Source organism: Gobio gobio (assembly GCF_949357685.1).
Source record: "Gobio gobio genome assembly, chromosome: 11".
NCBI classification, from domain to species: Eukaryota; Metazoa; Chordata; class Actinopteri; order Cypriniformes; family Gobionidae; genus Gobio; species Gobio gobio.
In genome coordinates, this window is record NC_137104.1 from 38,926,168 (window position 1) to 38,950,621 (window position 24,454).

The 24,454-nt window shown below is 37.0% G+C and overlaps 3 protein-coding genes across 5 annotated transcripts in view; all 3 read left to right on the forward strand.

Moving 5' to 3' along the window:
• LOC307133598 (craniofacial development protein 2-like) overlaps nt 1–24,454 on the forward strand; it is a 1,416,430-nt gene that overhangs the window by 396,015 nt on the left and 995,961 nt on the right. The gene's annotated exons all lie outside the window — the stretch shown is intronic.
• On the forward strand, nt 240–17,657 carry epn1b (epsin 1b). Its single transcript, XM_079829128.1, has 11 exons — nt 240–310; nt 1,174–1,260; nt 1,969–2,058; nt 3,815–3,970; nt 7,575–7,703; nt 7,798–7,918; nt 11,675–11,841; nt 11,960–12,464; nt 12,989–13,099; nt 14,480–14,632; nt 14,915–17,657. Exons 3-11 carry the CDS (start codon nt 1,990–1,992, stop codon nt 15,328–15,330), a joined length of 1,827 nt encoding a protein of 608 aa, XP_079685254.1. The 5' UTR covers nt 240–310; nt 1,174–1,260; nt 1,969–1,989; the 3' UTR covers nt 15,331–17,657.
• Nucleotides 19,749–24,454, forward strand: part of LOC307133831 (germ cell-specific gene 1-like protein) — a 15,232-nt gene continuing 10,526 nt past the window's right edge. The window contains exons 1-4 of one of the 3 annotated variants that reach the window (XM_079829132.1): nt 19,749–19,838; nt 20,256–20,676; nt 21,023–21,240; nt 24,298–24,432. Coding sequence is in view for 2 of the 3 variants with exons in the window: in XM_079829131.1 (XP_079685257.1) it covers nt 21,045–21,240 (196 nt within the window). In the remaining variant the exon portion in view is untranslated. The remainder of the gene's footprint in view (nt 19,839–20,255; nt 20,677–21,022; nt 21,241–24,297; nt 24,433–24,454) is intronic. The other 2 variants (XM_079829131.1, XM_079829130.1) reach the window with 2 other exon arrangements.

Genomic DNA, 24,454 nt, shown 5'->3' on the forward strand with positions numbered 1-24,454 from the left:
ACATTCATTATTTATATATATTTTTTTTAATTGTCTTTTTTGTCAAAGGGCTTTCATGCAACCACAACAACAAAATCTTTGTTTGTTTACCCTTGCGGGTTTCAACGTAAACCACATAGCCACGCCCGCTCATCAATAATTACTAACTAGCGTGCATGCACGCAATGCAAACCGCCACGCCCACCTCATGAATATTCAGTAGGGATGCTACGTTCGTTTTTTTGACAGGTAGCCGCCGTAAACGGAAGCGGAAATTTCCGCTTCTGGTAAAGCCTCTCATCATCGTCTCTCCTGTCCATTCTCCCAAAAGGTTGGTATATTACAATATAAACATATATTTATTGTATCCATCATTTAATCAGAAATGTTGTCGCTGAGCTGATATAAGAAGCGATGCTATTTTTAATCAAGCTAAGACGCTGTGAATAATCATGCATTATTATTATTCTCCTGTTTTTAAGGCGATGGCTCTCCATTCAACAAACCAATATCAGTTTTTGCAGGCGTCAGATTACAGTCAGGGCACGCAGTCTCTCAGTTTATTGAATGACAGCGATCTAGTTCATGCCATGGTGATTGTCATCATATGATGCTTTCATGCACACATTACTCTAGAGGTGTTTGGTGTCTGCAGCATTGGAAATGTCTATAACGTACCCTACTGCTAAATAAATCAGCCATCATTTGGATCACATCGCATTTGGCAGATATTCTCAGTACAGCTTGGATAATAGCATAAAATCATGCATTATCTTGATAGCAGGATCATGCTGTTTGAAAGGATGTTTGCTGTTGATGCTACTCTTATAAATAAATAATTAGTCTATAGCTATTGTGAATAATGCTCTTCTATATACCAGAGAGTAGCATGTTTGTATTATGTATTTGATAGGGACAATGCATGTTAATGAACACTGGTCTAAAAATACAGAATGTAAACGATCTGGATTATAGCAACATTGCTAATTTACATCCACAGGCCCTAGGCAGGTACACACAAAGACACATGCTCAACACCACATAAAATACAAATACTCCAACACATTAGTTAAAATATAAATAAAACTATCTTTATTTTTCCACTAACGCTGACAGAATGTTCATTTTTGGTCTAACTATTTCCTCGAAACACTATAGTTACAAAGTCTCTGTCCTCATATTTATGGTGTATAGGTCTATAAAGTCGCCTCATGGACTGAAGTGCCTGTCAGCAGTTGAGAAATTCAGTCAACAGCCATTCCTACATCCTTTACTTAGCAGGTACGTGGAACAAAATAAGTAAATTACACTACATCCTTTTAACTTTATTTGCATGTGTGATATTGTTAATAAACTATTCATAAAATGTTTATCGTATGCTGTGATAAGGGTTAATTTAGTTACTAATTTAAACAAAAAACATACAAATCTTGAACTTGAAATGAAATAAAGTAAAATAAAAAACCTAAACACCTATGTTTGGAAAATGAATGTACTGTTTTGTCAATCTGAAAGAGAAAATAAAAAAGAGTGAATCATAAAATAAAATAAAATAAAAAAAACTATATAAATAATATATTCTTATTTAATAAAATAGAAAAACTAAAACATGTTTTCCTTCAGCTCATTGCATTTCTCTTTTTCATTTAGTTTAACTTTAGATAATAACGAAAACGAATATAATAATGAATAACTATATAGACATTAAAAAATGAAAAACTATTGAAAACGGAAAATATAACAATTGAAAACTATAAAAAATAAAACTGGCTCTGATATGGCTTCTATTATAAATAGACTTATAGCATAAATAATAGTGCCTAAAGCTGTATTATAAAGTTATGTTACAATGATTATGAAATAAAAAAAAATTCAATTTTTGATCCATGTACTGTATTTGCAATGTTTAACAATGATAAGCCTACTTATCACATTTGTTTAACAATGTGTATTTTACAATTTAAAAAAAAATCTTAATTTCTTAAAAAGGTCTAGGACAAAACCACCATCATGACTCACTCAATGCTGCGACGCCAACTGAAGAACCTTGTTCAGAACTTCTCCGAGGCAGAGGTCAAGGTGAGTTTTTCCTCTTTTGTCAAGTCTTCAAGGTGAGACTTTTGTCTATGTCAACTACAGGTCAAATCACCTTTATTTATATAGCGCTTTATACAATACAGATTGCTTCAAAACAGTTTACAGTGATAACAGGAAAATGATTCAATGATGTAAACAGAGTTCATTTCTTCTGTACAGCAGCTCTAAAAGAAAATAGTGTCTTTGTTTAGCTGAAGTTAGTTCAGTGTTGATTCAGTTCCATTGTAAAGATCATCAATTATTAAATGAGTTAATTTCATCTATTAAACAGTTCTGCAGAAAACTGTAATGTCATTGTCCAGCTCAGTTCAGTTCGCATCCAATAGTGTCTGTGCAGTCAAATAAAAAAAAGTGTTGAATATTAAGTGTCCCCAACTAAGCAAGCCAGATGCAACAGTGGCAAAGAACTCCATCAGGTGATACAATGAAGGGAAAAAAAACCTAGGGAGAAACCAGGCTCAGTCGTGGGGTCAGTTCTCATCTGGCCAACAAACAAACATGATTATGATTCTAGGCTGCATCACAAGTCAGAATTCAGATCAGGATCGGTAGCATTCAAATATTTCATCCAGTCCCTTTTGCTTGAAGATCGGGTTCATCACGCCAGTATGGAGACAAAGCTGGCCATAGGATTGTGCAGAGGACCTGTCTGGTTCTTGTGTTTGCTGAGGATCTGTACCGATGGCTGTCGTATCAATGAGGCCTTCACAGGGGATTGTCTAGTTGACAGGATCTCAGCTGACATTCAGGGCTGCGTTGTGGTCGTGTCTAGGTTGTGGTCTACCATCTGATCTGGATACGGACCAAATGCGACTGACTACGGTAACCTCGAGATAAACAGAGAGACTAATATTAGCGTAGATGCCATTCTTCTTACAATATAACAAGTACATCAGGTGTTTTATGCAGCTTAACAATCCTTTAACAGATATGAATTATAAAAATGTGATAACTTGTTATATGTGTGCCAGGTTAAATGTGTGTTTTTCCCGAACAAGGCTAGGAAGACTGTTCCGGAGTTTGGGTGCTAAATAGGAAAATGATCTACTGTTTTCAGCTGATTTTGATATATTAGATATTAGCTGGCTAGAATTTTGAGGTCACAATAGACGAGAAGGACTGTAATTTGTTAAGAGCTCGCTCAAGTACTGAGGAGCTAAACCATTTAGTGCTTTGTAAGTAATTAGCAAGATTTTAAAATGTATGCGATGTTTAATAGGGAGCCAATGCAGTATTGAAAAAAAAACGGGCTAATGTGGTCCCACTTCCTGGTTCTGGTAAGAACTATAGCCGCTGCATTTTTGGACCAGCTGGAGTTTGTTTATTAAGCATGCAGTGCAACCACCCTGTAGAGCATTATGATAATCTAGCCTTGAGGTCATGAACGCATGATCTGACTTTTCTGCATTTGCCTTTGAAAGCATGTTTCATAATTTAGAAATGTTTTTAAGATGGAAAAATGCTGTTTTACAGATGCTAGAAATGTGGCTTTCAAATTAAGTACTTTAGGTATCACCTACAGTATAAGTTCATTTGGAGGTCATTGCATTGGGGGATACAATTTTTATACAGAAATATCTGCCTTCCATATATTCAATTCAAATTCTATTATAACATTTTCGTAAATGGAAGTAAGCTATACTGAGTGTATATTTGGTATCCAGTGCAGATTTCTTCACAGGAATCGCTGAGTAATTGGTTAGTGTTTTACGGTTTATATGTTGGATATGTTTTGTAGGTTCGGGAAGCGACCTCTAATGACCCCTGGGGGCCATCAGGCTCCCAGATGGCCGACATCTCGGACCTGACCTACAATGTGGTGGCCTGTAATGAGATTTTGGCCATGCTTTGGAAGCGCCTCAATGATGACAAGAATTGGAGGCACGTGTACAAGGTGAGTTGCCTGCTCAGACTGATTGAATATTTATAGCAAGTGATCGTTTTTGTGACTCTATTGCGCACCCGATCATGTCATCTGATCGGTGGCTGGGTTTTTTTCTGTCAGCAGGACCGTTGCTGCTGCCACTGCAGTGTTTGATTATGTGCAGGCAGGATTTTCCATTCAGCTTCACTGCCATGGTGTTTCTTCCTCTGATGTTTACTTACGGCTTTTGTTTTATTATTGAGAGAGTGTGTGAGAGAGAGAGATGTAGAATGAGCGATTGAGTTACACTTTATATTTAGTGGTGATAGTGAAACGTCATATGGAATTACATTTTAAAGGGGCCCAAAACACCCTGGTAACACCAATTATTTTTTATTTTAATTTATTAGTAATAATAATAATAAAACACCATTTAAATCATATAATTGGCAAAATAGTATTACCAGCCCAGTAAGCTTTTTTTAAAGAAAGTTTTCAAGTTTATTTATAAAGCACATTTAAAAACAACAAATATTGTACCAAAGTGCTGTACAATCAAGAAGAAATACAGTATAAAACCAAGTGTTTAAAAAAACATAACCTCATAAAACATTTTAAAACTCTATACACCTCAAACCACATCATAAGGTATGGAGAAAAAACTTCAACCTAGATTTAAATATTGCCAGTCTGGAAGAAGATCTAACAAAAAACAAAAGTGCATTGCATTCCGCAATCTGGGGGCCACAACTACAAACGTCCGATTACCATTGGCTTTCAAGCGGGAACGAGGAACAGAAAGAAGTAACTGATTTGATGAACAAAGAGACCTAGGTACAGAATGAATTGTGGGGCTAGACCATGCATGGCTTTAAAGGGATAGTTCACTCAAAAATGAAAATTAGCCCAATGATTTACTCGCCCTCAAGTCTTCCTAGGTGTATATGACATTCTTCTTTCAGACGAATACAATCAGAGTTATATAAAAAAATGTCCTGGCTCTTCCAAGCTTTATAATGGCAGTGAATGGTTGTTTCTGTTTTGAAGTCCATAAAAGTGCGGTATCCATCATATAACTGCTCCACACTCAAAATCCTCTGCCATTTCTCTTTAAAAATTCTCGTTTTAGACTTCTAATTCATGACCGGTGTTTTGTTTTGCTCTATCCTCTGTGCCTATAGCCTGGTTCTGCCCTCCTACGTACTTCCGCTCAATTTTAATTTTCCTTCAGTACTCCGTCTGGGACTGCTGTACATGCTTAGGTTTTCTCTGAACAATTTTTTACCGGTCCAATCAGCGAACAGAGGAAGTGGCTGAGAACGATGATGTTGATGTCATGCGCTAGTTTGAGTTGTAGTTCAGTAATGGCAGCGGAGAAAGATGCTAGTCAAGCCATTAATTCCTGGCACCGCTGCCGAATATCCAGAAGTTGAAGCCGGAGCAAGAACAATCTTTGCTGAGATTTATTGGTGGCCATGATGTTGTGGCCCCGGGAAAGTTTGATTCTCCAGCTCGCTCCGTTAGTGGTGAAGGAGTTGGCTGAAGCGTCCATCTCCCACCACCCACATTAAAATCCCCGGCCGAATTACCTACTGTTTTAGACAAACCCCAAGGTCGTGTGGTAATTAATTGCTCTCCGAATCCACATCTCTGAGTTTTCAAGAATATATCTTATATCTTATCTATATCTTTGACCAGAATATAACCTTTTTGACCACTGCAGAGCACCGTACGGTTGCGCTTCGCTGTAATTTGGATGCATTTCTAGACTTGTATTTCTTTAAATGCTGGCAAGTGTTTACAAGAGCAATATATTTCATCACCGTTAAAAAAATAAAAAGAAGAAAAGCACGTAAACATTTGAATTGGGTCGTTATTTACGGCAGCATTTATTCTTATCATACCAAGCATATGACAGCATATACAATCATTTGACGGACCATGAGAGCAGCGCGTTCCCGATCACAAAACTCTCCCCGCCACCGTGAATAAATCACAATCCGAATGCACAAAGTTTTATCACTGAGGTGGCTGCACATTTATTTGCGGACTTCCATGTGAGAATCAAAGGCGAATTCTCACATTCGCCTTTCGTGACATACGTCACGACCAAACGTTAGCGATTGGTTATGGCAGATCAGAGTGACTCTGAGCAGATCCAATAGTTTTAAACTTCAACAGAGTACCCGCCTTCAAGGAAGTAAACGCTTGTCAATGGAGAGTGGCCAGACTCTCTGTACAAATGAAATGTACGAGAGTCTGGTAAGACCAGGCTACTGTGCCTCTGCCATTTCTCTTTAAAAATTCTCGTTTTAGACTTCTAATTCATGACCGGTTTTTTATTTTGCTCTATCCTCTGCGCTTCAGCGTTCGCCAATACACATGTGTCAAGGGTCCATGAGCCGTGTGGAGCACTTTTATAATGGATACGACACTTTTATGGACTTCAAAACAGAAACAACCATTCCCTGCCATTATAAAGCTTGGAAGAGCCAGCACATTTTTTAATATAACTCTTGATTGTATTCGTCTGAAAGAAGAATGTCACATACACCTAGGATGACTTTAGGATAAGTAAATCATGGGCTAATTTTCATTTTTTGGTGAACTAACCCTTTAATAACATACAGCAGAACCCTACATTTAAATCTATAGCTAATTGGTAGCCAATGTAGGGAAACGAGAACAAGGGTGATTTTCTCTATTTTCTATGTACCCGTCAGAAGTCTAGCGGCTGCATTTTGGACTAGTTGCAGATGTGCAAAAGTAGACTGAGACAAACCCACATATAAGGTATTGCAGTAATCCAACTGGGATGTAATAAGTGCATGAATTACTATTTTTTTAAAGTCTTTCTGACAGATAAACTGTTTTAATTTGACAATATTCTCATTAAATTTGAGGAAATATTAATTTGACCTGACAGGAAGGTAAAATTGTGTATCGTCAGTATAATAATGATAAGCTACACTGTACTTCTGAAAGCTAGAGCCTAGCGGAAGCATATACAGAGAGAAATGCAGAGGACCCAAAAGGGAGCCTTGTGGGATTCCACATGTAATCATTGTTGAAGATGTGGAGTGATTATCGATACTGATAAAAAAAGTTATTTCATTAGGATATAATCAACATAACGCATCCCCCTGGATACCATTCTGCATTAAGTTGATCCAAAACTTACAGTAAAGACTTTCACATTGATACAAAAAATGGATATTCCATATAAATGTTGTTCTTTTTAACTTCATATTCATCAACTAATCCCGGAAATAAATGTATCGCTGTTTCCACAAAAGTTTAACATTATTATTAATAAGAAATTATTCTCAAACAGCAAATTAGCATATTAGAATGATTTCTGAAGGATCATGTGACACTGAAGACTGGAGTAATGGCTACAATTCAGCTTTGCCATCATATACATTTATATTTTAAAATGTATTCAAATAAAACAAAATTTTGAGTATAATATTTCACAATATTACTAATTTTACTGTATTTTTGATTAAATAAATGCAGCCCTGGTGAGCATAAGAGACTTCTCCCAAAAACATTTTAAAAAAACATACGTATGTGTACAAGGAATTTCAAAAAAACTAACAGATCTTGTTTTTCTGTTTTTTTTCTTCAACAGGCTTTAACCCTTCTTGAATATCTATTGAAAACGGGCTCTGACCGCATCCCTCCGCAGTGTGAGGAAAACATTCACATTATCAAAATCCTAATAGAATACCGCTTCACAGACAAGGATGGAAAGGACCAGGTACTGCAAAATATCCGATTCTTCTACACTCATTACATTAATAATAGAGGACAAAGGTCTGAAAGCTTGTCACTAATGGATTTGCTTTTTGTAGGGGGTGAATGTGAGAGAAAAGGCTAAGATAGTGATGGTGCTGATTGAGGATGAAGAAAAGAGGAAAGAAGAGAGAGATTTTGCTATGAAGACAAAAGACAAGCTGACAAAGGCTCCCAGTGGTAAGACTTATGAACCCATGGCATGAGCATTACACACTGCAGGCATGTTTGCAACTGAACTCTTGTTACACATCTGGGCCAGTGTTAATTTCGTTGACGAATAATTTTCGTCAACAACCTTTTTTCACTGACGAAAACGAGACAATAACTAAATAAAAACTAGTGTTGGATGACAAAAACTATGACGAAAACTTAAGAGATCCAGTCAAAACTGATATCCTGTGTAACAGATGCGCACATTTGATTTGAACGTGCTGATCTAACCGCTGGAAAACACGGCGCTGTTGCACGCTCTACAGGCTCACGCATCCCCAATACAGCGCTCCAGAGCGGCTCACAATCAATGAATAGCGCACGTTTATGCCAGGCAATTGTTAATGAACTAATGCTGAGGAATAATGACAATGTTTACTTTACGATGTTTATATAGTAATATGTTTTAGACGGTTGTAACAATGCATATTTTATCTCCCTCATCTGAACTTGAAGCATTCTGCAACTGCAATAGTAAGGCGCAGACATTTCAAAATAAGAGTCAATGTGTGTTTCGAGCTTGTTTATAATTAAAAGTCACGCATTATATATTCATTTTTGCTTACACAATAAACTATATTTAATTTCATTCCCATTTTATTCATAGTCAGGAGGAAAGACCAGTATTTGACACATATTCAATAAAGTATCAGGGTTATAATAGTTGACTAAAATCATAAAAAAAAATCTTCATTACTAATAAATGTTAACTGAAATTAAAAAATAAATAAACAAACTTATTTGAAGCTTTGGCTTAACCTGATATGGCCTACTAACTAAAACACAAATACAAAGTTATAAAAACTATATAGATGTTTTTAAAAAACAAACAAAAAAGTGAATTGAGCTCTCTTTTGTGTATTTTTAATGTCAAAAACAAAATGATGTCAAAATGTCACTTCAAGTGACAGTTGGTTATGTAATGCTTAAATACTTAATGTATTACAATTGAACTTAACTCATTAGATTTTAGGAGACTAAATCTTCTGTAGATTTAGTCGACTAAAACTAAAAACAATTCAGGTGACTAAAATATGACTAAAACTAAATGGCATTTTAGTCAAAAGACTATGACTAAAACTAAATCAAAGTATGCTGTCAAAATTAACACTGATCTGGGGCCAGATTTACTAGCGCACAAATCCAAAAAAGCACAGAACGGGAGTGTAAAGTTCTGCGCGCGATCTATTGACGACTCAAATGAAAGAACACAGATGCAGCCGATCATTTCCATAATGACCAACACAATCTCCAAAAAGCAGCGCAAATTAGTGTCTGGTTTAAGACATTCTTTTTTGTTGCTTAATAATGGCACAAACACCAGTAAATTGACTAGCGCAAAGCTTCGTAAATCACCTTGCATGATTCATTTAAATACTATCCTCCCATAAATTTTCCGTCTGAAAGGGAAACTCCTACAAATGCATTTGCATTTAAAGGGTAACTTCAGTGATTTAGCATTAAGCTTTGTATTTAAACTGGGTCATTTATGCAGTAGAAATGTGAAATTATTTTTTAATTTGGTGCCTTCTAGACTGAGAAAAGACAGAAAATGTATTTTTGTCTCATGTGGATGAAAGACAACAACTCCCAGAATGCACTTGCTTCGCTGCCCTACGGGGCCACTCCGTACACCGTAGTTTTGATCTTCATAGTAATACAATCATTTCGTTCAGTTAGAGAACAAACACTACAGTTAAAAACTAAACGTGTCTTTTCAATAAAGTGTGAGTGAGCCGAACGAAAGTCACGGCACAGACGCAGCAGTGTCAGATTTCATTCCTCACGAAGAGCTGAGCAGAGCTGAGGTAAGCGCCAGTCTGGCACGTTTTCAGATCGCATATGGAAGCTAAACTATCACAGGAATTCATTGAAAAGTTGAAACACTCACTTTACTCTGCACCGCGCTCCGTAATTATGATTGTCCGTGCGGCCGTCTGTATCTTACATTCTGTGCGTGAGATCTTTCCCCTGTGGGCGGGTTGATAACATGCGGAACAGCTCCATCTAGTGGCTGTAGTCTTTAGCCTCTGGCCAAAAAATCCTCAGATGACGCACAATGACGATATTTGTGTCATCGGAGGAATTTTTCCAGAAATAAAATGCATAATTCTCTCGTCTCAGGGGGATATGAGGGGGGAAAGTACCATAATTTGAATATAATACCGGGTTTCTACTGATACAAAGCCTAATGCTAAATCACTGAAGTTACCCTTTAATGTCCACACTTTTCAACGCAAATGTTTCACTGCGTGTCTTTAGTAAATTCCGACAGTAGTTTTTTAACGGCAAAAGAGGGTTTGCGCTGGCGCACTGTTAGTAAAATATTAGCTTTAGTTCCTTTCATCATATGAAGTTATTTCAGTATCCGTATTACACATATTACATTTTAAATATTTTTAAAGGGACAGTGCACCCCAAAATGAAACTTGTCATTATGAACTCTTTTTCGTTCTTCCATGAAACACAAAAATAGATATTTTGCTATATTAAAAGGCAAAAAGGACATAAGAAGCACTGTAAAAGTAACACCTACAACTTGTATTCACCATACTCACCACAAACGACTTATATGCACTATTTTAACCACCCACTTTTGTTGTATTTCATATTGAACCTTCTAACTTGTAAACCCTGTAGGTCTGCTATATATAAGTTTGGGGTCGAAGAGATTTTGAAATGAAAAGACGAGATGCTCACCAAAGCCCTATTCGGATGCTAATTGTTTCTAATGTGGACGTCTGTAATAATAAATTTGCATGGCACTTCAGTGCTAAAACTGCCGTCTGATGGCGATTTATTCCTGGTGGAGGAGCGAGTTCTGTGATGGTGATGAAATATTGTTCTTTTAAATACTTTCCAGCATTTCAGTAATAAAATGTACATCTTTAAAATATTAAAGTGAAGTTATCGTACGGTGCTCTGCAGTGGTCAAAAAGGATTTAAACAGTGAATTTTGAAGTGATCTCTTCTGGTAAACTCAGAGATGTGGATTCGGACAGCAATTAAATTACCATACGACCTTGGTGTTTGTCAAAAAACAGTTGGTAATTCGACCGGGGATTTTTATGCGGGTGGTGGGAGAAAAACACTAACATTCTGGATTCAGACGGCAATAAAATCACAGACTTGCCCCTGTAAATGTTGAAAATACCTTTCGACCCCATGAGAAACAATGAATGTCCGAATAGGGCTCAAGGCTGCATTTATTTAATCAAAAATACAGTTAAAAAAATTTATATTTTGAAATATTATTAAAAAAAAATCAATAACTGTTTTCTATTTTAATATATTTTAAATTGTAATGTATTGCTTTGATGGCAAAGCTACATTTTGTGCATCATTACTCCAGTCTTCAGTGTACAGATCTCAAAAACAATTCTTATTATTATCAATTTTCAAATAGTCATGCTGCTTAATAATATCTATTTAATATTAAACTGTAATATATTTTTCCAGGATTCTTTGGCGAATAGAAAGTTCAAAAGAACAGCAGTTGTTTTTAAATTGAAATAATTTGTAACATCATAAATGTCTTTATATTATATAAATATAAGTGACTTTTTATTAATTTAATGTGTCCTTGCTGAATAAAAGTATTAAACCCACCCCCCAACTTTTTAGTGGTACTTTTTGAACAGAACTTCATTTATAAAGAACAGAAATCTTCTTTATTTCTTTTCTCATTTATATCTGTTTAACACTCATGTTTTTTTATGTCAGCGTCCTCCGCTGCAGGACCTGAAAAGGAAAAGCCAGAGATCCCCCCGTATACAGGGCTGCCCTCCCTGGACAACATCCCATCGGTGGCTGACCTGACCGCCTCCATGGCCAAGAAGAAGGAGGAGCAGAAGCGTCTGGAGGCCGAGAGGAAAGAGGCAGAGAGACGGGTGAGACAGACAGATCAATTACTCAGAAAAACTTTATTACATTAATATTGAGTGAGATCACAGTATCTGACTATTATCAGACTGTCTAAGCTGACATGAGGGAAATTTGTGGATTCAGGCAAAGGAAGGTGACACAGAGCCAGATCTTTGGGAGAAAGCAGCAACTGCAGCACCTCCATCCAGCTCGGACCCCTGGGGAGCCCCATCCGACGCATCTAACGAATCCGCCAATGACCCGTGGGGTGCATCGTCTGATGAGGCAAAGGAATCCAGTCCAGCTGCTAATCCTTGGGGTGAATCTGCTGATGGGAAAAACGGATCTGCACCCACATCTAATGATCCATGGGGACAATCTGCCAGTGCCGAGAATGGTTCTCCACCTGCCGCCAGTGACCCATGGGGCGACTCTGCTGGAATTTCAGAGGATAAAGAAACAAACGATCCATGGGGGGCTCCAGCTGAAACGGCGAAAGACTCTGACACAGCAAAGACAGATCCATGGGGGACGGATAGTGTACAGGATTCAGCACCTGCAAACTCTGACCCCTGGGGGGCATCATCAGCCACGTCTGATCTATTCGGTGATGGTTCAAAAGCAGATAATGACCCTTGGGGCACAGCAGGTGAGAAAGTGACTGGCTTGAAGAACATGTACATCACACCTCATTGTCCACAAATAATAAACTTTTTACTGCTTCATTGACAATTGTTACAAAATTTTGTGAATTTACTCTACAGTTTAATGAGAAGAAATGTCTCTTGAGCACCAAATCAGCATATTATAATGATTTTTAAAGGATCATTGAAGACTTTTTTAGCAATATTCCTTTCAAGGTTTTACCATCAAAGGAATAAACTGAAAAAAACAGAACAGTTCATTTAAATTATAATATTATTGGACAATATTACTGTTTTTACTGTATTTTTGATCAAATATTAATGCAGTTTTACTTCAATAACCTTATAGAATCTTACCAACCCCAAACTTCTGAATGGTAGTGTAAATGTAGATTACAGTATTATAGTGATGGTGTTGTTGTATGTCAGATGTTCATTGATTAAAAAAACAAAATAAATGTGTTTTCAGAACAATATCCATACAAGCTCATGTTTCCTAGCTAATCATTGTATTTCTTGTATTTCTCAGCGCCTTCACCCCCGACTGCGAGTGACCCCTGGGGTGCCCCTTCAGCTCCGACTGATGACCCTTTCGGTGATGGAGGTGGATCAGATCCGTGGGGAGGTTCCTCTGAGAACGGTACTAATGGAAGAGGTTTCATTTTCCATTTGTTTCTGCAGTCTCAAATCTTATTTTCATGGTCAATTTTGAACTAGCCTTAACCTAAATATCACAAGTTCCCATCTTATCTTGTTGCTGAGATTTTACAAATACTACCGTTTTCATGGCATTGCATCTATTGAAGAGTTTCTTTGAGACATTTAGCTGCAAATAAACAAGATATTTATATGTTTAATATTTCAGATTTGAGATTTCACATCACTAAATATCTACAACTAAAAATAAATACGTTTTTGGTGATTTAACTTTCATCTTATTTTGATCTTTTGTGTTTTTTACTAATATCTTTTATCAGTTTTTAAATAATTTGTTTTGTTTTATTTCTTTATTTTTAATACATTTTATACTAATAAAATAAATACCAAAATATACACTACAGTTTGGTGTCCATAAGATTTTTGTAGTTTTTTGAAAGTCTCTTATGCTCTCCAAGGCTGAATTTATTTAATTATAATTATTTAATTAATGTAATTTTGTGAAATAGTATTACAATTTATTAAAAAAAAAAACTGTTTTCTAGTTATATAATAATATATCTAGTAATATATTTTAAAATGTAGTTTGATGACAAAGCTGAATTTTCAGCTTCATTACTCCAGTCTTCAGTGTCACATGATCATTCAGAAATAATTCTAATATTCTAATATTTCTTATTATTAATGTTGAAAACAGTTTGTTGCTTAGTGTTTCTGTGAAAACCATGATACATTTTTTTCAGGATACTTTGATCAATAGAAAGTTCAATAGAACAGCATTTATTTAAAAACATATCTTGTTTTAACATTATAAAAGTCTTTACTGTCATGAAACTCGCAGGTGGATAGGTGCTTAACATGCAATCTGCAAGCAATCACATCATTACTTCATGGCACAAGCTGATTGGCCTCTGCTTATCCTGCAACCAATCAGATTGCTTGCTGAACATTAAAATAGTCTGGTTCATTGTTTGCTGTAAGCTAGTCTTGCAGCGCGCTATCAGAGCTCCTCTGAAACCCTCCACCTCCCCCAGCTCCACCTGCCTACATCTGCTATGGGATTTATGTCTATTTATGCAGCAGCAACATATCTTACATGTTCACATTTCTCTGCTGCAGAAGCTTATCATCTGCAGAAGACCAAATACATTAACATTGCCATATTAAACAACATGCTGAAACTATTCCTGGAGTTCTGATGGTTAAAATGCTGAATAAAAATATTACTTTCCTTTTACCCAAATTTTTGTAATGTAGTGAATCAATTTTGTTTCCCCCAAGAGTAAGGAACATTTTGAACGCTTTTCTCTTTCTATAGCACAAGAGAAGTTATTTTGTCTGAATAATTTTTTTCTATCAATAGGTGACACATCTACAAAACCTGCTGAGGAGACCAAAAAGCCAGCGTCCTTCCTTGGAGAAGGTGCTTCATTGGTGGATTTGGACTCTCTTATGTCAGTCAAGCCCAAACCGAAACAGCCCCCTCTCAGCGCCATCCCTACTCAAAAAGCCCCGGGTAAGGAGGGCTGAGAGAGAGAGAGAGACACTGACAATAAGAGTGACTGAGAAAGAGAGAGATAGAAGCACTGTATAGTTATCTGTTTATTTTTGAGTGTTTGTGACGCAATGTTTTACAAGCCTAGAGTTCATATAGTCATGTGGAACATAACTTGTACGTAGTTGATGTAGATCCCATCTCAACCTTCTTTATCCCTGCTTCTATATGCTATCCACTTCCCTCCCTCCCTCCCCATCATCCCTTTTTGGTTTGCACACTTTCAACTTTCATCCTTCCCAGGTGTTTTGCCAGCCACAGGCATTATCAGGCCATTGGGTGGCAACATATCCAATGCGGGCGGCTTTGTTGCACAGCCATCAAAACCAAATTATTTTGGTTTTAATGCCGTGACACCCTGCTACAGTGGCCTCCCCCCCTTAAACACAGCCTTCGGGGTGCCTGCCGCCCATATGGCATCTCCAACCCAGAATGCAAGCCTTTCAGCTTTGACGATGCCCAACATGGGCTTTTCCATGGCTAACCCCCACACGACGCCTAGAATGGTACAACCCAGCACTGCTGTCCCTCTTATTGGTGAGTTATCTCCCATGTCTCTTACAGGAACCGTTACCCCACAAGCTCCGGTTCTTCATCGACCTCCATTGGTTTGGGGCACTGGAACTGGGGCAACTGGGAAAGGAAATAGCATTTTTTGAGTTCTTCATCCAGCATCCATTAATCCCTAGCCTTCTCCTTCCACCACCCCCTTCATCGATCCTAGTTGATAATGTGTGTGTGTATAAGTGTGTGCAAATATTTAAATATTAATGAGCAACAATATACCGTAAGTCTTCTGTTTTGGGGAAAAAAAGCATGCATACCCCTGCCTTTCCAACATGATGGACTGACAGATTGAAGCAGGTGTCTTGTTTATTCAATTGTTGGAGTTTCAGTATGTTTTAGAAGATAATATTCTTAAATGTTTAAGGAATACTGGCATATCTACTGGAATGACTGACTTGCCAGTGAGCAGATTTTGGATACACTACCATGCAAAAGTTTGGGGCCAGTAAGTTTTTTTTTTAATGGAAATGTATACTTTTATTCAGCAAGGACATGTTAAATTGATCAAAAGTGACAGTAAACACATTTATAGGGCCCTATCTTACACGCGGCACAAGCGTTTTTTGCGAGTTTCAGCTCGACGCAGTTATCATTTTCACGCACTGCACCACGTTTAAATAGTAAATGCATTTGCACCCATTTGTGCGCCCATGGGCATGCTGGTCTGAAAACGAGGTGTGTTCAGGTGCATTGTTGGCGGGTTGCTATTTTAAGGCAACTGAAATCGACTACACCATTGACCAACAAAAATCAGGTCTGAAAGTTAATGGCGCAGTATTTTTTATGTTATTTAAAGGGCACATTAGTAATATGCGCCTATAGGCGGGGCCACAAAGCGTGTACACTCTGCTTATTACACACACAGGGACGCACACAAACATTGTTTAATAGTAAAAATAAAAGGATTCCTCTCTGGAGAAGCATTCAGTCTTTCCGCTTGCAAATTCCGCCATGTAAATAGCGAATCTGCCATGGTGCAAGCACAACTGGCTTTTAAAGGGAATGGGAGATGAGACTCTGATTGGTTTATTGCACGTTACGCCCAAAACACACCCATTACTCATTAAGAGAATAGGTATAACCCTTTTAGACCATGCGCCGGACGCACCAACCATTTTTCCTGTCGTTAAACTAGCAAAAGTGTATTCGGACATACCCTAAGTGCCCTTGCGCTGTGCGCTTTAGACCATACGCTTAGATCGTTAAAATGGGCCCCATAATATTACAAAATATTTTGAATTCCAATAAATGCTGTTCTTTGGAACTTTCTATTCCCAAATCATCATAATAGAATGATTTCCGAAGGATCATGTGACTCTGAAGACTGGACTAATGATGCTGAAAATTCAGCTTTGCCATCACAGGAATAAATTACATTTTAAAATGTATTGGAATAGAAACCATTATTTTCAAATGTAATAATATTCCACATGATTGTTTTACTATGTTTCAGCCTTAAGAGACTTCTTTGAAAAACATTAAAAAAAAATCTTACTGACCTCAAACAGATCTTTGAACAGTAGTGTGCATTTGTCTGATTACTGCTGGATACACGTCCAGCTTGCTTTGAGGAGTAAAAAAAAAATCATATATTTATTCCCAAACCTACAGGAAAGCCACCAAGTAGGAGACCTAGATATGCTTTGACATTGTAACCAGCATTGGATATATTTGTCTTTTATTTGCTATTTTAATTCCGTAAGCAGCATTCTGTATAACCCACAGGATTATGCATATTGGAATATCCAGATGTGGCTTTTAGTGATCATCATGATGAGAAACATTCCAGTCATAAACATTATGCTTTAGTTGGTTGTCATGCAAAGAGGTATGGGGTGTATATAACTTAGAGGGTCCTGATACTTGACCACATCAACTTTTTTTTACATTTTTGATTGTCATTTGGGTTGAAAGTGATCTGTTTTTGGTCAAAACAAATCTGATAAAGGCAACACTGCAAGTGGCGATCTTGCACAATGTTTGTTTTGAATTGTTTATTGAAGTAAGCTAACAATATTAGAGGATTGAGAGAATATAGGATGAGAAAGATGTACAACTTTTGAATATTGATATAAAGAAGATTCACGTTCTTTATTTATTAAGATGCATCTTCATCACACGTTTGTTTTCTGTTGTAAAATTGATATTTGTATTTATTTATTTATTCTAATTATATTCAGACTTTTCTTTTGGCCCTGATATTTATTCTGTCATTTATCTAAAGGAAGAGCGTGTTGGAAGATCAAAATCATTATAATTCAATGAAATTCAAAATTCTCCATATTGGCTATAATTATAGGTTCAGTTACAGTTTTATTTTGTACTACAAATATATTTATTTATTTAATGATTTAACCAGCTATGGTAAACCTGTGGTGTTACCTGTGAAAGTGCACAATTTAAGAATAAAGTGAGAAGATCATTGAAAAGTATGTCCTTCATTCTAGTGACTTTATTATTTGCATTAAGGAATGTTTCAGGTTGGATGCAACATTGACATTTAAACTGGCAGACGTTTTTATCATGGGTAAAAATAAAGAGAAGGACAAGGTCATACTTGATTGACTGCACGGCTTCAAAATTTGGAAAATCAATACTGTTTTCATACATGAGCTAACATAACAGATTAAAGGGAAAGTTTAAATGAAAATTAGCCCATGATTTACTCGCCCTCAAGCCATCCTAGGTGGATATGACATTCTTCTTTCAGACGAATACAATCAGAGTTATATAAAAAAAAATGTCCTGCCTTATCCAAGTATTATAATGCCAGTAAATGGCAGCCCAAAATTTGAAGCCCACAAAAGTGCATCTATCCATTATAAAAGTAATCCACACGGCTCTGGGGGGTTAATAAAGGCTTTCTGAAGTGAATTGATGGATTTGTGTATGAAATATATCCAAATTTAACAGGTTATAAAGTAAAATATCTAGCTTCCGCCAGACGTATTCAAAAAAGCGTAACTGGTGCGACGATGACGTCGGATGTAGCAATTTGAACTGCGAGAGGCTTTACACTTTCTTCGTAAGTTGAATAGGAAGGTGGTCTGCCAGAATCTAGATATTTTACTTTATAAAGGTTTAAATATGGATATTTTTCTTACACAAACCCAGCGATTTGCTTCAGAAGGCATTTATTAACCCCCCGGAGCCGTGTGGAGCACTTTTATAATGGATGGATGCATTTTTTGGACTTCAAATTTCAGGCTGCCATTCACTCCAATATAATGCTTGGATTAGCCAGGACATAATTTAATATATCTCCGACTGTATGAATTTAGCTTATTGTTGAGCCTTATTGGCATCATGCTGTTAATTACCACAGAAAATAATTTGGAAAAACTTGAGGATCAACCTATCCGAGTCATGTTATTGCACTACTGTGGTTTAACCACCAGGGGGATCATGACTTTAGTGGGATGTCCTGGACCTGGAATATGTCCAGACTCACCATCTCAGTATTCATGTAGAGGAAAAAAGGTTTCAGAAAAAATCTGTTGTTTTTTTCCCCCTTCAAATAATTGCAGTCCCACTGCATTATTGTGATGTCATACTGAACCTGCAACCATGTTGTTAAAGGGATAGTTCACCCAAAAATGAAAACCCTCAAGTTGTTCCAGACCTGTATGAATTTCTTTCTTCTGCTGAACACAAAGTAAGATATTTTGAGGAATGTTGGTGACCATGCAGTTGATGGGTCCCATTGACTTCCATAGTATTTTTTTCCCCTCTATGGAAGTCAATGGGGCCCATCAACTGTTTAGTTACCCATATTATTCAAAATATCTAAGAAAGAAATTCATACAGGTTTGTAACAACTTGAGGGTGAGTAAATTATGACAGAATTTTCTTTTTGAATGAACTAGCCCTTTAACGTTTAGGCTTGGCTACTGCATTCCTTAAAGGGATAGTTCACCCAAGAATGAAAATTACCCCATGATTTACTCGCCCTCAAGTCATCCTTGGTGTATATGACTTTCTTCTTTCAGACGAATACAATCAGAGTTTTTTTTTTTCTTCCAAGCTTTATAACGGCAGTGAATGGGAGTCCAAAATTGTAAAAAAAAAAAAAGTGCATCCATCCATTTTTTTTTATATAACTCTGAATGTATTCGTCTGAAAGAAGAATGTCATATACACCTAATGGCTTGAGGTTGAGTAAATCATGGGCTAATTAAATTTTTTGGATGAATATCCTTTTAACTGATGAAGAACTGTCTGGCATTGCTGTAGTTAATGGCTTTGGATGCAGTCTAGGACGATACAATGTAGTCTGAAAAGCCCTTAAGATTATAGAATAAACAATACATGTGCTTAGGAGGACTTGACACCAACATTAACATTTAAAGAGAATCATTTAATTCAAGTCTCACATGGAGGAGATGAATGTAACCTGGTTGTAGGCGAAGAGAGAAAGATTTAAATGGAGCTATAGAAAGAGGCAGAATCGAAGGAACAGATGGACTTGGGCGGATTAAGTCAAATCTGGGTGGGTTTGTCATAAACATTCACTCGAGGTTGAGAATGAATAAAAGAAAAGACAGAGACAGTGAAGTAATAAAAGTGAAACTGCAAAGACAGACGCGCAGTGACTGAGGAGGTGGGTTGCATTTCTTTTTTTCCGCTCTTATCATCAACATTTGTGTCTGTAATATATACTTTCACAATACATAATATAATTTTTTTTATAACTTTTTATGTGTGAGCATTTTGCCATAACTTTGTTTAAATTTGAAAAAAAGATTTATTTAAAATTTGGCATGGAATTATTTGTTAATATATTACCCTGCAAGTATATCATGATTCCTCATGCAATCATAATTATTTAAATATATATCTGTGTTGAATGTTGGTTGAAAAAATGATGTTCCTAAAATATATATGGAATTCATATATTTTTATTATATTTTTTTTACAATGGTACAATAATGTGAAAAATAAGTGGATATTTAATAAAAAAAAAATTAAAAAAAAGATTACTGAAGATATAATACATAATCTCTCCGGTCTCTTATAGGTGTTTTAGGGGCTCTGAATGGACCGGGACAGACAGATGTACCTTTTAGATTAACCAAGATCATGAAGGATTACAAAGAAATGGACGATGGTGATTAAGACGAGGAATAAGTGAGATCAGAAAATCATAATCTCTCCGAGAAAGAAGCCAGGTGAGAGAGATTGGCAAGAACAAGGAGAAGAATAGGGTCATTCTTGATTGACCGCAAGACTTAAGACCAATTTCATCTCTGTGCTAAGCTAAACATTCAGAGACATCTCTGAATATTCAGCATGAAGATTTTTCATTGTCGGCTTCATCTCCTTTGACTTTGAGTGCTTTGAGGACATATTGGCCATATTTGTTCAGGGAACATTTCTGCATTTCACCAGCTGTGAACAAACTACACTTTTATATGGAAACCTAAGGAAGGCATTGGCAAGTGGGTTTTCACTTCCTCACATCTGTCTAATTTCCTTTCCCTTTTCTGTCTTTAAATCCTCTGCTCATCATCGCACTTCCACTGACCTTTAATTCTGCATCTTCAGTTTCTATTTGTTTCCTCCACTCATGTAAACTCCCCCTCTCTGACTTTTGACATTGGCCCGCCGCTTCAATCATTTCTTCTAAGTTTAGTAATCTTACTTTTTTCCATGCACAACTGTCCACAGTGATCACTCTTTCCTTTCTATCACCTCAACTCTAATTTCATCTGTAGGTGGATACACACACAGAGCTTCTTTCTTAGCGCCTTAATGTTGTCTTTTCTTTGTTATCTGCTGTATCAGGTCCTATCTGTACCATTCCACCATGTTGGAGCATTTGTCTCGCAGGAGTCGGTCCTTGCTGTCTCTCTCGCTGACCTCCCTGGCCCTTGCGCTCTCTGTGCTGGCCTTCTGCACCTCATATTGGTGTGAGGGCACTCATAAAGTGGTCAAACCTCTCTGTCTCTCGCCTGTGAAAATGAAGAACTGCGGACAGAACAACAGCCAGCCTTACACAACTGGTAAGGATTCGGCTACACCGGAAAACATATTCACCCCAACCTCAACTTTAACTGTTGCACTCAATTTGAAAGTAAAATCAAAGTCGTACCAAAAGTTGCAACCTGCAAGGATTCACTGCACTTTTCTGAACACTTTGATCAAATCTTTTTTTAAGGAATGAATCATTAAGAAATTAGCGTAAAGATTATGAAATGTTAAATTCATGTACCTGTCCTTATAGCCATACTCAACAAACAAAAAACATTCATACCACTGACAAAAAAAAAAAACGTGTACATCTTTATCTGACCAGCCAGTCAACTACACTCATCTACATATACAGTGGCAAGAAAAAGTATGTGAACCACTTGCAGAATCTGTGAAAATGTGAATCATTTTAACAAAACGAGAGATCATACAAAATGCATGTTATTTTTTATTTAGTACTGTCCTGAATAAGATATTTTACGCACAAAATGTTTCATATAGTCCACAAGACTGAATTTATTAAAATAACCCCGTTCAAAAGTTTATGAACCATTAATTCTCAATACTGTGTGTCGTTCCCTGGATGATCCACGGCTGTTGTTTTGTTTTGTGATGGTTGTTCTTTGTCCTGAGCAGTTAAACTCCCCAATGTTCTTCAGAAAAATTCTTCCAGGTCCTGCAAATTCTTCAGTTTTCCAGCATCTTTTGCATATTTGAACCCTCTCCAGTGACTGATTTTGAGATCCATCTTTTCACACTGAGGAAAATTGAGGGACTCAAACCCAACTATTAAATCAACTTTTTGAATTTGTACTTAATTTGTCTTCCGGGAAAACATGCAAGTATCTTCTATTGCTTCCAAAGGGCATTACTAAATAAAAAAAAATTAAATTAAAATTAAACAAAATAAGACATTTTCATCCTGTTCAAAGGTTTTCACTCCCGGCTTTTAATGCATTGTGTTTCCGTCTGGAGCATCAGCAAATGTTTGAACCTTTTTTAGTAGTTGTGTTTGAGTCCCTCAATTGTCCTCAGTGCCAGGGTTCAAATATGCAAAATATGCTGGAAAACTGAAGAATTTGCAGGACCTGGAGGATTTTTCTGAAGAACGTTGGGCAGTTTAACTGTTCAGAACAAACAAGGGTCTCATGAACAAGCATCACAAAACAAAACAAAAACAGCCGTGGCTCATCCAGGGAACGACACACAGCACTGAGAATCAATGGTTCATAAACTTTTGAACGGGGTCATTTTAATAAATTCAGCTATTTTTTGTCTTGTGGACTATATGTTAACATTTTTATGTAAAATATCTTATTCAGGACGTATACTATATAAAAAATAACATGCATTTTGTATGAACTCTTATTTTGTCTAAAATTATTCACAGATTCTGCAAACGGTTCACATACTTTTCTTACAGCTGTAGTTATAAACAGCATGTGTTTGATTCACAGCCTTTTGTTCAGGAATCTTACTAGACTGGCTGTGTTTGATTCAATAAAAACAACTGACTCATAAGAATCATTCCTTCTGGGATCAGACTTACCTGGACTGCATTTCCAAAACGCAGCCTAAGCCTAAGTTGATCGTAGAGTCCATTAGTGTCAATTGTTCCACGATCAACTTAGGCTTATGATGCTTTTGGGGAATGCAGCCCTGTTCTCGCTGTATGATTTGATTTACCAAAAAGAATCGGTTCATTCATGAATCGGACTATACTAGTTGCGCTCAAAGCGTTCACTGCAAAAAAAAATCCCACGTAAAATTTACGGTAAAAAAACGGCAGCTGTGGTTGCCAGAACTTTATCGTAAAAAATACGGTAGCAACATTTTAAGTTTTACAGATTCAATGGCTCGTTTCCACTGTCAAAAGTTGTGACTGGTACCAAAATGCCGAACCGTACCATACCACTTTTTTCGGTACCCTTCCGTTGGGGTACCTAGCACAGTGGTATGGTACTAAAGGGTGGAGCTAGACTCACTGCAGAACACTGATTGGTTGACAGAGAATCGTCACTTGCGCGTGCGACAGGGGGATCGAACTGCCTTTCCCTGTACTTTTCGGCTGTGTTTTTCCTTGCAGACTGCAGCCTTTTATCAAACAAAGCTTGTCTCCTCCTTGTTATAAACAGCCACGTGCCGAGAAGCAAGAACAAGATCTGCTGTAAGGCCTCCATCGTTCTTCTTCGCGTGCACGAATGACGTCAACCGATGCTTTCCGTGATTCTGTTAGCCACTTAACTGTTTTTAACCGTTTCATTTTTACAGTATTTTACCTTTAAAATCACGATCATTTTTTACAGCGCTGCATGGCCATTAAATTCCAAAAAGCTGATTTGCTGAAAGAACCGGCTCGTAAGATTAATTCTGGGATCCAAACTGACTGATCACCCTGTCTGTTCCATGATGTCGTGTTGAATTAGCGGTGCAGGTTATTTCAGTGTGATATTGCATTCGCATTGGTGGAATGCACTTTCGAGAACCTGTAATGGGATCGAATGAAGTATTTGTTTTAAAGGGAAAGTTGACCCAAAAATGAAAATTAGCCCATGATTTACTCACCCTCAAGCCCATCCTAGGTGTATATGACTTTCTTCTTTCAGACGAATACAATCGGAGTTATATTCAATAATGCCCTGGCTCTTCCAAGCTTTATAATGGCTGTGAACAGAGGATGATATTTTGAAGCCCAAAAAAGTGCATCCATCCATTTTTGGGTGAACTATCCCTTTAACAAAACTGGTTGCGAATAAACTCCCAATTCTAGTCACTGCATAATAAAACACATGACTAGCACTGCTAAGAAGTACAAAGAGTCCAGTCTCTTATGTGTATTGTACATAGCCTACTATATACATGTGTGTTCTTTGATAAAACTACTCTTACTAATCTCCAGTCCTGAAAATAACCTATTGCACTTTCAAACTGTAAAGATCAGAGATTTACTGGTCAGTAGTTGCTGTTGTGTAATCTTTCAGGTCAACCCTTTACAGTTCTAATAGATCATGTTAACCCCTCTTACACTGACGGGTATTATCACTACATTTTAACATTATGGATGATTCAAAACGAAGGTTTTCTTTCAGATTAGGTGAACACTGAACACTAACTGAACATATGTAAACTCTAAGTAAATTAGAGTTTACATGATTATAAGAGAGATCCTGGACAGCACAGCCTTCAGTGTCATTGCACATTTGTAGTCAATGGCAAAAAGGATGGTATGTGTGTGTATAATCGTAC

Excerpts from the sequence above, each read along its gene's own strand:
- epn1b (XM_079829128.1), top strand. The coding sequence starts at position 1,990 with ATGACTCACTCAATGCTGCGACGCCAACTGAAGAACCTTGTTCAGAAC. Across the intron at positions 12,465-12,988 it reads TGACCCTTGGGGCACAGCAG|CGCCTTCACCCCCGACTGCG; the intron begins GTGAGAAAGTGA and ends TGTATTTCTCAG. Across the intron at positions 14,633-14,914 it reads CCCTACTCAAAAAGCCCCGG|GTGTTTTGCCAGCCACAGGC; the intron begins GTAAGGAGGGCT and ends CATCCTTCCCAG.